The sequence below is a fragment of the Oncorhynchus nerka genome, linkage group LG8 (genome assembly GCF_034236695.1).
Source record: "Oncorhynchus nerka isolate Pitt River linkage group LG8, Oner_Uvic_2.0, whole genome shotgun sequence".
Lineage (NCBI taxonomy): Eukaryota > Metazoa > Chordata > Actinopteri > Salmoniformes > Salmonidae > Oncorhynchus > Oncorhynchus nerka.
This window is the reverse complement of record NC_088403.1, coordinates 21,998,378-22,011,075: the sequence shown is the minus strand read 5'-3', so window position 1 is coordinate 22,011,075 and position 12,698 is coordinate 21,998,378. Positions and strand designations below refer to the sequence as shown.

At 44.3% G+C, this 12,698-nt stretch overlaps 1 protein-coding gene across 4 annotated transcripts in view; it reads left to right on the top strand.

The window, feature by feature from the left end:
- Positions 1-12,698, top strand: part of LOC115123057 (ankyrin repeat and sterile alpha motif domain-containing protein 1B-like) — a 288,347-nt gene that overhangs the window by 172,212 nt on the left and 103,437 nt on the right. For all 4 annotated transcript variants that reach the window (XM_065021514.1, XM_065021512.1, XM_065021513.1 and 1 more), the window contains 2 exons: positions 510-588; positions 2,044-2,150. In XM_065021514.1, the coding sequence (XP_064877586.1) occupies positions 510-588; positions 2,044-2,150 (186 nt within the window). The remainder of the gene's footprint in view (positions 1-509; positions 589-2,043; positions 2,151-12,698) is intronic.

Below are 12,698 nucleotides of genomic sequence, written 5' to 3'. Positions count from 1 at the left end.
CATGTGGTAGGCAGTCATTGAGCCTGTCAGATGTATGGCGCTGCGCTGAACAGTTGAGTGCTTAACAGCAGGTCTAGGGTCAGATTCCTTCTGTGGAATCCTCCTGTAGACGAGCTTAAAGGCAGACAGAGGCTTCTGAAGCCGTAACCTAGATGGTTACTCTTTTTCTCTCTCTCTCTCTCTTTCATGCTTTCCCATCCATCTTCTCCCCTCCTTTCTCTCCCTCCCCTTCTTCATACTTCCTCCAAATCTCCCCTTTCCTCCTTCAGCCTCCTCTGTCCTCCTCACCTGTCAACTCAATAAAATTCAAAGGTGATTGATTGTCATTCATTAGAATTTATAACGACCATGTCACCAATTTACATATAGGCAGCTAGAGATACAACATGAACATTTCTAAATTGCAACTCTCTCTTCTCTCCTCTCTCTCTCTCTCCTCTCCCTTCTCCCTTCTCTCTCCTCTCTCTCTCTCTCTCCTCTCTCCTCACTTCTCTCCTCTCTCCATTCAGATTGATAAGATAATGAGCTCCATTGGGGCTGGCATCAGCACTGGCACGGGCTCAGAAGGGATCAAGGAGAATAATGCAGGTAAACAGATAGTCAGACACCTCACCTCACTGAAATCCCCAGCTTCCATACCTCCTTTCTCCTCTATCTCATTCTCTCCCTTCCCATCTCTCCCTCTTTCCTCCTCAGTTCTGTCTCCTCCCCACTTGTCCTTCTGTCACTCCCTCTCTCACCTCTCTCTCCTCCTTCTCTTCCCCTCTATCTTCCCCCTTATTTCTCCATCCACCTGCCTCCTCTCTCTCTCTCTCTCTCTCTCTCTCTCTCTCTCTCTCTCTCTCTCTCTCTCTCTCTCTCTCTCTTCCCCTGATCTCTATCATCCCGCCTCTCCTGTGCATGTCAAGCATTCCCTTACCATGGTAACCACTTTGAGAAATGCGGTTTGCGCTATGTGCTCAACCTGCTGTCTCCCACCAACGCACATGCACCCGCACCCACATTGTGTGTGTTGGGGCAGCTCAGCTCTCAGACAAAGAGGCTCTTCTGATGGCTATTGCTATCTGTGCAAGGCACTGAGATAGAGGGAGGGGGACAGAGCGAGTGAGAGAAGAGAAAGAGAAGGAGGGGAGAGAGAGATATCGACAGAGAGAGAGAAGGGAAAGGGAGCGATAGAGGGAGAACCAAGAAAAGGGCGAGAGAGAGAAAGAAGGGAGAGCAGAGAGATCGAGGGAGAGAGAAACAGGAGTAGGGAGGGAGGATAGAAAGAGGAGGGAGAATGGGAGAGGAAGGCAGAGTGGAGAGAGAGAGCGGGGGAGAGCAGAGAGAGAGAGAAGGCTGCAGAAAGCATCCAGTTGAGTGTGGGAGTACTTGATAAAGAGAATTCTACCAAGCAGGCAGCTCTCCCTATCTCCTTCTCTCTCTCTCTCTCTCTCTCTCTCTCTCTCTCTCTCTCTCTCTCTCTCTCTCTCTCTCCTGCTGACACGTACACACACGCGCGCACACACACTCGTACACATACACAAGCGAGGCGAACAGGCAGGCGAAAGCAACAGCTGAGAGCGTGAAAGGAAAGCAGCAGCAAGACACGCATCTATCGGATCTATCTTACCACCTCCAGCCTCTGCACCCTCTCTCTCATGGATCTTACCCCCAGGACGGCACCTCTTCTCTGGATCTAACCCTAGCCCTCCCCCTCTTTTCCCAATTCCTGGATCTACCTCCACCCACCCTAAACTTATCCCCCTACCCCCCTTGTGCCCCAGCACCCTAGCATGCTTCGCCCCTCCATCCTCACCCCTAAGCCATGCTCATAACCCTCAGCCAAGCCTAACCCCAACCCCCATCCTCCAACCCCCCCATCCATCCTACCATCCTCCCCCTCTCTTGCCTCTCTCTCTTCCTCTACTATGGCGGGCTCGTTCGACAGCCACATTGCCCGCAACATGATGTGGCAGTGCCAGCTCTCCCAGCCCGATTGCAGGTGTTACCGGGTGGATGGCTACTCCCTCCTGAAGCGTCTGCCCCTTCACCCCCTCATAGGTCCCCGGTGCCCTATGCAGTCTGTGGGCCAATGGCTGGACAGCATTGGACTGGTCCAATACGAGAACCACCTACTGGCCAACGGCTTCGACAACGTGCAGTTTATGGTGAGTGGAGAGGGGGAGGAGAGAGGGGAAGTGGGGGAGAAAGGAAGTTGACTAGATTTTGTTACTTGTGTTTTTGTTGGGTTTGTGTCGTTTTCTTGGTTTTCTGGTGGGTTTTGTGTCTTCTATAATTTATCTTTCTCAATCTCTCTTTCTCTCCTTCTCTCCTTCTCTTCTACCCTGTCTCTTTATCTCTCCTCTTCTTCTACCCTCTCTCTTTCCTTCTTCACTCACATTATCCTTGTCTATTCTCTCATCTGCTCTTGTTTTCTCCTCTCCTTTCCAACCTCACTCTCTCTCTGCTCCCTTTCACTCTTTATTTCTGTCTCTTTCTCTCTCCTCTGTCTCTCTCTCTCTCTCTCTCTCTCTTTCTCTGTCTCTCTCTCTCTCTCTGGTTACTGCTCTCTTTCTCTTCCTCTCCTCCTATCCTTCCTGTTTCTCCATCCCTGTACTTATTCCATTCAATATACCCCGAGTCCCACAAGACAGTGGCACAACACACAGATTACTTACAAAACACACACGCAATAAACGTAATCCAACACACACACACAACTCTGTGAACTATCAGAGTCTTCCTCTCTTTCATCCTCCCATCCACTCCTTTTTTCTGCTCTTTCATCTCTGGTAGTGTGGGAGAGAGAGACTACATGTGTATCATTTAGTATGCATGAACTTCCTCCGTGACATTTCACTGTGTGTTTGTGCATTGATCTCTCTGTGACCGGGCACACATGTTTTAGCTTGGCCTGTACTTGGACATGTGCATGATTTAAAACTCATCATACGTGACAGGGAGCTTGTGGTATTGGTTCAAGACGTGTGTGTGCGCGTGTCAAATCACATTTTATTTGTCGCATGCTTCGCGAACACTTGCTCGCGTGTGTGTGTGTGTGTGTGTGCTCTGTTTCTGAAGATCATAAAACAGTGTGCAGCACCAACAGAGGGAGAGAGTATACAGATCTAGAGAGAGTGAGACCAAGGTAAAGAAAGAAATAAAATATCGAGGGAGGGAGATGCATTCCTATTCCCTATTTTACAGCTTTATCACATAAACAAACATTTGAATAATGATACAAAAAGACTGTGCAACCCTGCGTGTGTGTGTCTGTGTACATATCTGTTACAGCCCCTGCCTAATCTTTGTTTATGTATTATACAAGAGCGGATGTCCAATCGACATTCCAGCTAGCAGCCACCATGACTGTATCTCCATGCAGAATGAGTTTCATGGCACACTAAGGCTAAAGTACATTATCTTAATAATCCAGTTGCATCGGCTAGCAGTCTGAGTGCAATGTAATAGATATATAACCTGTTGAGCTGCAATTGGATTTTTAGTTTGCTAAATGATGAGTTTTAAATCATGCACATGTCCAAGTACAGGTGTATTGTGTGACGCTACAATGTTTTTATATTGTGTGACGCTACAATGTTTTCGGTTGCGACCAAAATATGGTCTGATGCTTCCAAACGAAAATGTTAGTGGTACCAGTACCACCAAGGGGAAATGTTAGTGGTACCAGTACCACCAAGGGGAAAAGTTAGTGGTACCAGTACCACCAAGGGGAAATGTTAGTGGTACCAGTACCACCAAGGGAAAATGTTAGTGGTACCAGTACCACCAAGGGAAAATGTTAGTGGTACCAGTACCACCAAGGGAAAATGTTAGTGGTACCAGTACCACCAAGGGGAAAAGTTAGTGGTACCAGTACCACCAAGGGGAAAAGTTAGTGGTACCAGTACCACCAAGGGGAAATGTTAGTGTGGAGCCCTGAGAATGACCCTGAGAAGATTAATTCATGAGACTCTGTTGCCAACTAATTTTCAGGGGAAGTTGCTAGAGGCAGGTCGATTTGTTGCTAAAAGTTGCTAAATGACGTTGTGATGTCATTCTGTGATGACGTCGTTACGTAATAACGCAAAACTGTGTCATTACGTAGAATACACAATAACGTTAGTCAAATTGACTGGCCAAACCCGGCGAAAAATATAATTTGACGTTTGTTAGTTTAGATTTGTTTTGTTTATTATCATATTTTTTTTATTTGTAAAAGTAATATAAACACAACACATTTGATATGATCACATATTTTTAATTTTTAAACACAACACATTGAATTATTGGACAATTACACATTATTGAACAGTTACATTTTATTTATCTTCTTTTTAACTAGTAAACCTCCACATTCTGAACAATTATAGTTTTAAGCAGTGTATTGGTAGTTAGTTAACATGCTACCTAAGCGATCAACAATTATAGGTACAAGCTAATAACAAAGTATATATGCTATCTTATTGAACAAGCAACTTAACCCAAATAATGATGTATGTGCTAGGCATCTCTCTCCAGCTCTCTCCAGGTTGTTGTGCTGCCTGGCTGGCTAGCTGCCCAATGGTTTCCTCCAGATATTGCCACTGTTCTCGCACACATTGCAGTGCACACTGCCACCATCAGCTGTGTGTCTCCGCCAGTTCCAGAAAGTCCACTCCTTACGTACTGTAAATATGATGAATCATAGATTTAAATCCTCTTCATCTTCACTGTCCAACTGCATTGTCACAGAGCTGGAAACAGCAGAAGAGGATGGAGTGGCCTTAAAGCTGTATGCTGCTGTGGTGCCAAACTGCTGCAGAACTTCACTTGGTAGTTTATGCTGGTAACAGGTATCACCAGTCAGCTTCAGTCCATACCGCACCAGGAGTATGGAGTTGAGAGTGTGCAGTGACATTCTATTTCTTAACTTTGACTTGACCACACTCATTTGGCTGAACAGCCGTTCAACCTCTGCATTTGAGTGTGGCAAGGAGAGTGCAGCGAGTGCAGCTTTGCGCAGTTCTTCAAATGGATTTGACCCGGAAGAGTCCGTGTAGTTATTGACTTCACTCCAAAACTCGACTGTATTTTCAGTTGAGTCCCACCTAAACAGATGGATGTTTCTCCATTGGGAAACAATGTTATCAATTGTTTGGGGCTGGTTACCCCAGTAGCTCAGCTACTTTAGTCATTTCAGTGGTGCCTTTATTGTGCTTTAGCGTTTCTTTAACACTGAACAAGGCCATGTGTCGCAAGGCGTCTAGGTTGTCTGGGAGCCTTGCAGCTCCTTGCTTAAAGCAACAATGTAGTTGATGCACTGTCTCCGAATGACCTTTTCGTCCTCTGGTGCAAGACTGAGTTGGTACACCGTGCTCTCTAAAAGGTACCCAATGTATGGTGATGGACTGAGATGTCCATCAATGGCATCCTTCAGGACATCCATTTTTACCATAGGGTTGACTACTCTGCTGCAAATTGATGTTAAGAAGTGTACCAGATTGTCCTAAAACTTGACAGGATCTGTTTGCTCTCCCTCAAATGACTTCACTGCAACTTGTACATCGTGATCTGCAGGGGTTTCAGGCCACAAATAATGGTGGCATACACTGCTTTGTATGCCTCACGCCATTTTGGGGAAATCGAAAACCAGTTGTCGGTTTCCCTGATTAAGTAAACACTCCTAGGGATGGTTTCTTTGGATGCTGCACTGACAGCCAATTGTAAAGAATGGCACACACAGCGGATGAGTACCAAATTGGGCAATGCACATTCTTCCTTTAAACTCTTGTGCACCCCGTTGAGCACCCCAGTCATCATTGACACATTATCAGTGCCGATACCCTGCAGATTCTCTTTTTTAAGGTTACACTTCTCAAGAAACTCAACTACCGCCTTTACTATTGATCTGGCATCGCCCCCTCCAATTCAACCAGCCCGAGAAATGTGGACACAACAATTCTTTTTTTTAGCACTGAAATACCGAATCACCACACCCAGGTATTTCGAGACTGACATCAGTGGACTCATCCAAAAGGAGACTGAACTTCTCATCCCCCACATCTGATGTTACCCTTTTGAGAAAATAAGGAGCCAGTACTCCCCGAATCATTTCTGTGCACTTGGTGCGGTCCATTTGGAAGTTTGTTGCTGCCACAGAATCTGAAAAGGCAGCTTTTACAAGCCATACCTAAATGGTCGCATGCTAGCAGGGAACAATGCTCCGCAGTGGCCGTTGCCATAGTAGCTTCTGCACTTTTGCAGTTATCCACTTTCTTAACCAACTGTGGTAATGTAGACTGCGTTGCGGGGTTGTACGATTTTGATTTATTTATATGCTTTGCTGTTGCACAATGTTTTTTGATGTCATACATTTTTGCAAGCATATCTGCTTTGCAGTACTCACAGTATGCCCGTCAATCATCCCCAATTACTGGCTTCAGACACCCTTTAAATTCAGGTACAGACTCCCACTCTTTTCTGTACTTCTGGCTGTACAATTTTGATTGAGACATGTTGATTGATGTTGTAAGTTCTGTTCAAGATCAAATAATTTGTGACCAACTATCTTCACTTCCCTAGTCAGCCAACAATGATTTGCAATTAGCTGAAATTGCTGCTGGCCTGCTGCTGCCTGTGCATGAGCTGAGCGCCTGCTGCTGACGTCACTCACAATGCACTTTTGCAGCCAGGCACGTATGTTGTGACTGAGTGTGTGACATAGAAAATCGGTTGTGTGTCATTTAGAGGGAAAATGCATTTTAGCGTTTGAGTCACTTTTCAGAAGTTGCTAAAAAGTAGCTAAATTTGTTGCTAGGTGCTGTTTGAAAAAAAAGTTGCTAGGGTACTCTGAAAAGTTGCTAAATCTAGTAACACAATTTCTAAATTGGCATCACTGATGAGACTACCTAAATCATCTACACTGGAACAGCCATCTCAGTAACTGTTGCAATAAATCCGACTACTAACAGATTGGATTAGTTTAGAAACATTTGTTATTTATTTTTGTGTAGTATAAGATTAATCAACCGATCAATGTACATGCAAAAACACAGGTATTTTAACAAACACTTCTGATAATCAACCTGTAGTGGAGCATGCTGGGAAATATGATAATGATGGGCGTGGTTTTAAGCAAACATGTGTTTGTAATTTTAGTCAATAAATCTTGAGCAATCTAAAATCTAGTGTTGTGCAAACTAGAAGTCGTATTGCAGCTGGTTGCCTTGATATTTATGGGTTGAATCCACTTCATTGCTATTTTGAAGTCCACTCAACTCACAGAATAATGCTGATTGATTTTTACAGTGTGGTAAATACAGTAGTATTGGTTTGGCTGTTGTAAGATATGGTCGATTTATTTTATGCAGAGAGAGAGAAACTGCTTATATGTGTCTGAATACTTTTCCACATTTTGTTATGTTACAGCCTTATTCTAAAATGGATTTAATTTGTTTTTCTCTCATCAATCTATACACAATACCCCATAATGACAAAGCAAAAACAGTTTTTTTATACATTTTTGTAAATGTATTACAAATAAAAAACGGAACTATCACATTTACATTAGTATTCAGATTCTTTACTCAGTACTTTGTTGAAGCACCTTTGAAGTCGATTACAGCCTTGAGTCATCTTGGGTATGACGCTACAAGCTTGGCACACATGTATTTGGGGAGATTCTCCCATTCTTCTCTGAAGATTTTCTCAAGCTCGGTCAGGTTGGATGGTGTAGCTGCTGAGCCAGGCACGTTGGACACAGTTCAATGTCAGACAGATGTTTCAGGAGCTTTGCGTGATGTACTCGATCAAAGGCTTTGGACATATCAGCAAGTATCACCCTCACCATAGTTGGTTTTCTGGAGTCTGTAGCTGTCAACCAGGAGTTTTTTTGATGAATTCCTCCTGGATTTTTCCAGGGCATGAAGTTAGAGAGATGGGCCTCCAGTCACTCATTGTACCTGGGTTGGACACTTTAGGTATGGGGACACACATTGTCAGTCTTCCAGGCAGCAGGAACAGTCCCCTGTCAGTAGGAGGTGTTAACTATGTGTGTGGACAGGGGCTAGATCTTCTGCATGCTCTGTTAGTAGTCAGGCTGGAATGCCATCAGGCCCACAAGATTTACATGGACTGAGTCTGGTTAGAGCTTGCTTTATCTGGCCAATGCAGCACAGCTCAACCTGACTTGTAGGCACGGGCAGGGGTAAGTTGGCAAGAGGTGTGGTGCTTGTCCATGCTTCAGCAAAAAATACATTAAAAACATCAGCCACGTCGTTGTCTTCAATTCCCTCCACCTGTATTCTCCCTCCTGATGTTTTCTGTCGTCCCAGTCCTTTGTTAATGAAGTCCCATCATTCCTCAAGGGTTTCTCTTCTTTGGATTTCAGTTTTGTATTAGTTTGTTTTTGCTTCCTTGATAAGCATTTGCACTGTGTTTCAGTATTTTCTCCATCCCATTGTTTTCCCCCCTTTTGAAAATCTCCTGTCTTTTCCTGATGGCAGCCTTTATTCCTTCAGTCATCCAGGGCTTGTCCAGTGTTGCCGTTTTCTTGAATCTGGTTTAAATGGAGGCAAGGCATCCAATGGAACAGAGAGCTTTCAGGAAAAACAGCACTTCCTTGTTGGATTTTCCTCAGGTTTTCGCCTGCAATATCAGTTCTGTTATACTCACAGACAATATTTTGACAGTTTTGGAAACTTTAGAGTGTTTTCTATCCTAATCTGACAATTATATACATATTTTAGATTCTGGGCCTGAGAAATAGGCAGTTTCAAATGGGTATGTGTTTTAGCCAAAAGTGAAAATACTGCCCCTCAAGAAGTTAACAACATTCTCACACTGGTGTTCCTCTTATCCAGGTGGGCGAGGGCAGTGGGGCGTGCAATAAGATTTTGTCATCTGGAGTCTCTCATGATGTTGTTGATGTGAGCCATGACCAGCCTTTCAAAACATTACATGCCTACAGATGTGATTGCTAAGGGGCAATAGTCATTTAAACAGGTTACCTTGGCGTTCTTGGGCACAGGTACTATGGTGGTCTGCTTGAAATGTAGGTATTACAGACATGGTCAGGGAAAGGTTGAAAAATGTCAGTGAAGACACTTGCCAGCTGCTCTGAGTATGTAGGCCATCTGGCCACTCGGCCTTGTGAATGTTAACCTGTTTAAAGGTCGAACTCACATGGAGAGCGAGATCACACTGTCCTCTGGAACTGCTGGTGCTCTCATGTATGGCTCATCTAGTAGGCTTGCATCACCGGGCAGCTCGTGGCTTGGTTTCCCTTTGTAATCCGTGATAGTTTGCAAGCCCTGCCACGTCCAATGAGCATCAGAGCCGGCGTAGTAGGTTTCGATCTTAGTCCTGCTTTGCCTGTTTGATGGCTCATCGGCGGCAGTAGCGAGATTAATTATAAGCGTCTGGATCAGTGTCCCGCTCCTTGAAAGCAGCAGCTCTAGCCTTTAGCTCAGTGCAGATGTTGCCCGTAATCCATGGCTTCTGGTTGGGATATGTACCTATGGTCACTGTGGAGACGACATCGTCGAGGCACTTGTTAATGAAGCCGGTGACTGATGTGGTAAACTCCTCAATGTTATCGGATAAATCCCTGAACATATTCCAGTCTCTGCAATCTGCTTCATCGGACCACTTCTGTATTAAGCGTGTCACTCAGTTTTTGCTTGTAAGCAGGAATCGGGAGGATAGAGTTATGGTCAGATTTGCCAAAGGGCAAGCAAGTGAGAGCTTTGTATGCCTTTCTGTGTGTGGAGTACAGGTGACATGCTGGTAAAAATAATTTCAAATCAAATCAAATGTATTTGTCACATACACATGGTTAGCAGATGTTAATGCGAGTGTAGCGAAATGCTTGTGCTTCTAGTTCTGACAATGCAGTAATAACCAACGAGTAATCTAACCTAACAATTCCAAAACTACTACCTTATACACACAAGTGTAAAGGGATAAAGAATATGTACATAAAGATATATGAATGAGTGATGGTACAGAACGGCATAGGCAAGATGCAGTAGATGGTATCGAGTACAGTATATACATATTAGATGAGTAATGTAGGGTATGTAAACAGTATATTAAGTAGCATTGTTTAAAGTGGCTAGTGGTATATTTTACATCAATTTCCATCAATTCCCATTATTAAAGTGGCTGGAGTTGAGTCAGTGTGTTGGCAGCAGCCAGTCAATGTTAGTGGTGGCTGTTTAACAGTCTGATGGCCTTGAGATAGAAGCTGTTTTTCAGTCTCTCTGTCCCTGCTTTGATGCACCTGTACTGACCTCGCCTTCTGGATGATAGCGGGGTGAACAGGTAGTGGCTCGGGTGATTGTTGTCCTTGATGATCTTTATGGCTTTCCTGTGACATCGGGAGGTGTAGGTGTCCTGGAGGGCAGGTAGTTTGCCCCCGGTGATACGTTGTGCAGACCTCACTACCCTCTGGAGAGCCTTACGGTTGTGGGCGGAGCAGTTGCCGTACCAGGCGGTGATATAGCCCGACAGGATGCTCTCGATTGTGCATCTGTCGAAGTTTGTGAGTGCTTTTGGTGACAAGCCAAATTTCTTCAGCCTCCTGAGGTTGAAGAGGCGCTGCTGCGCCTTCTTCACGACGCTGTCTGTGTGGGTGGACCAATTCAGTTTGTCTGTGATGTGTACGCTGAGTAACTTAAATCTTACTACCCTCTCCACTACTGTCCCATCGATGTGGATAGGGGGGTGCTCCCTCTGCTGTTTCCTTTCAGTTTCCCTGCGTTAAAATAACCGGCCACAAAGTTGTGCCACCTCTGGAAAGCATTTTCTTGTTTGCTTATGGCCCTATACAGCTCGCTGAGTGTAGTCTTTGTGCCAGCATCAGTTTGTAGTGGTAAATAGACAACTACGAAAAATAGAAATGATAACTTGTAAATAGTATGGTCTACAGTTTGAGGTATTCTCACTCAGGCAAGCAAAAACTTGAGACTTCCTTAACATTAGAGATTGTGCACCAGCTCCTGTTGAGAGACCCACCCTTCCCCCTAGCCGTACCTAAGCCGTCCTGTCTAGATGATGCATGTTCGTCGATGTAATCTTGTTAGGAGGCAGCCTGGCCTGCGTCTTTTTAGCGGGGTCCTAGGGATTAGGGCCTAGTCCGGAGTAAGCAGAATGTTTAGAGCTGCCGACTTGTAGAAATCTTCATCCAAATCGAGGTTAGTGATCGCCGTTCTGATGTCCAGAAGCCATTTTCGGGTCATAGGAAATTAAGGGGGAGACATTATGTACAGAAGAAGTTTAGATCAACATAAAATAGCCGAAATGGTCGGGAACCCGTAAAAGGCCGCTTTCCACTGCAGTGCGTATAAATACAAAGTGTCACTTGATGTCAATTCAAATGAAGGGAAATAACATTGTGAGCAAAATATTTCATCATATCACTTCAGTAAATGGTTTGTAAAGGCTTGATGACCATAGATTTGAGCATGTGAAGCCTCCATTTCAGAAAATCCTCCTTTATCTCAAATGTCTCATTGGTGTTACCGTCATTGGTGACACAATGTTATCATAATGGTATCAATTGTTTAAAGCCATTAAGCTACCATGTTAGTTGATTTCGAATGGGAAGATGTACCCAAACACATACAAATAAAAAAATAGAGAAAAATAAGTTCCTGTTTTCCAAAACTCCTTGCCCAAATGCCACCGTATTTTAAGAATGATCCACATACCATCACCCACACATACCACCCTATCCTTGTCGTTCCCTTCCCATTAGTATTATACTAGTCCAGTCTGGGGAATTCTCTCATCCCCGCCTGGCCCTTTTTTCTTTATTTTATAAATCTGTGATCTCTTCTCCTGCTCTGAAATGCCTTTAGATATAATTAATATTGAATAAAGCCGCACCGAAGCTTCTGCCCAGTCTCTTTCAAGTACCGGGGGTTACTTCAAACTTCACTATTGTTAGTTTCTATTTCTCTGACGCTGGAACATTCCGCCACACTAACTCGCTAGGAAGTATTTTCATGTTCTGTTTCTCTTTGAGGTTTCAGCCCGCCGAGTGGCGAGGGAAACCTCGATGTGGGACACATCGTTTCATATTCATGAGATGTTGGACGAAGGGGAGATAAATCATTGATTTGGTTTCCATTAGCCTGAGAAAGAAAACACTGTAAATTGATGGTGGCCATTTAAAAAAAAAAAAAAATTTTTTTAGCACCACTCTATTCAGAAGATGAAATTAACAGCAAACTGAAATGGGAACAACAGCAAACTGAAATGGGAACAACAGCAAACTGAAATGGGAACAACAGCTATGCTATGGAGAGGCTGCTTTTCCCATTACAGTTGCATGTCAACTTCATGTGATGGAATTGACTAGAGCCTAAATGAATTTGACCCTAACTCTGCTCACTACCACTGCAGTAAAGCCTACTGGGATCAACAGGCAAACAGAGACATGGACACACACACACATACGTTACACTCATGCGCATAACAATAGACACACACACACACACTCCCTACTTTACTCAAGCTTTGGGGATTGTTGTTACCTTGAGAACTCAGGTTTTCTCTGTCCGCAATAGAGGGCCTATGAGGGGGCGTGGTCTGTCACCTTAACCAGCCAGTAAAGGACAGCTGTTGGTCTGATTGATGTACGGATAGGGCGAGGGGGAGGTGCCTGTCGTCATGGAGATGGGTGAAGATGACTTCTGTATTTACATTAAGGGGTCATTATGAAGGGGCTT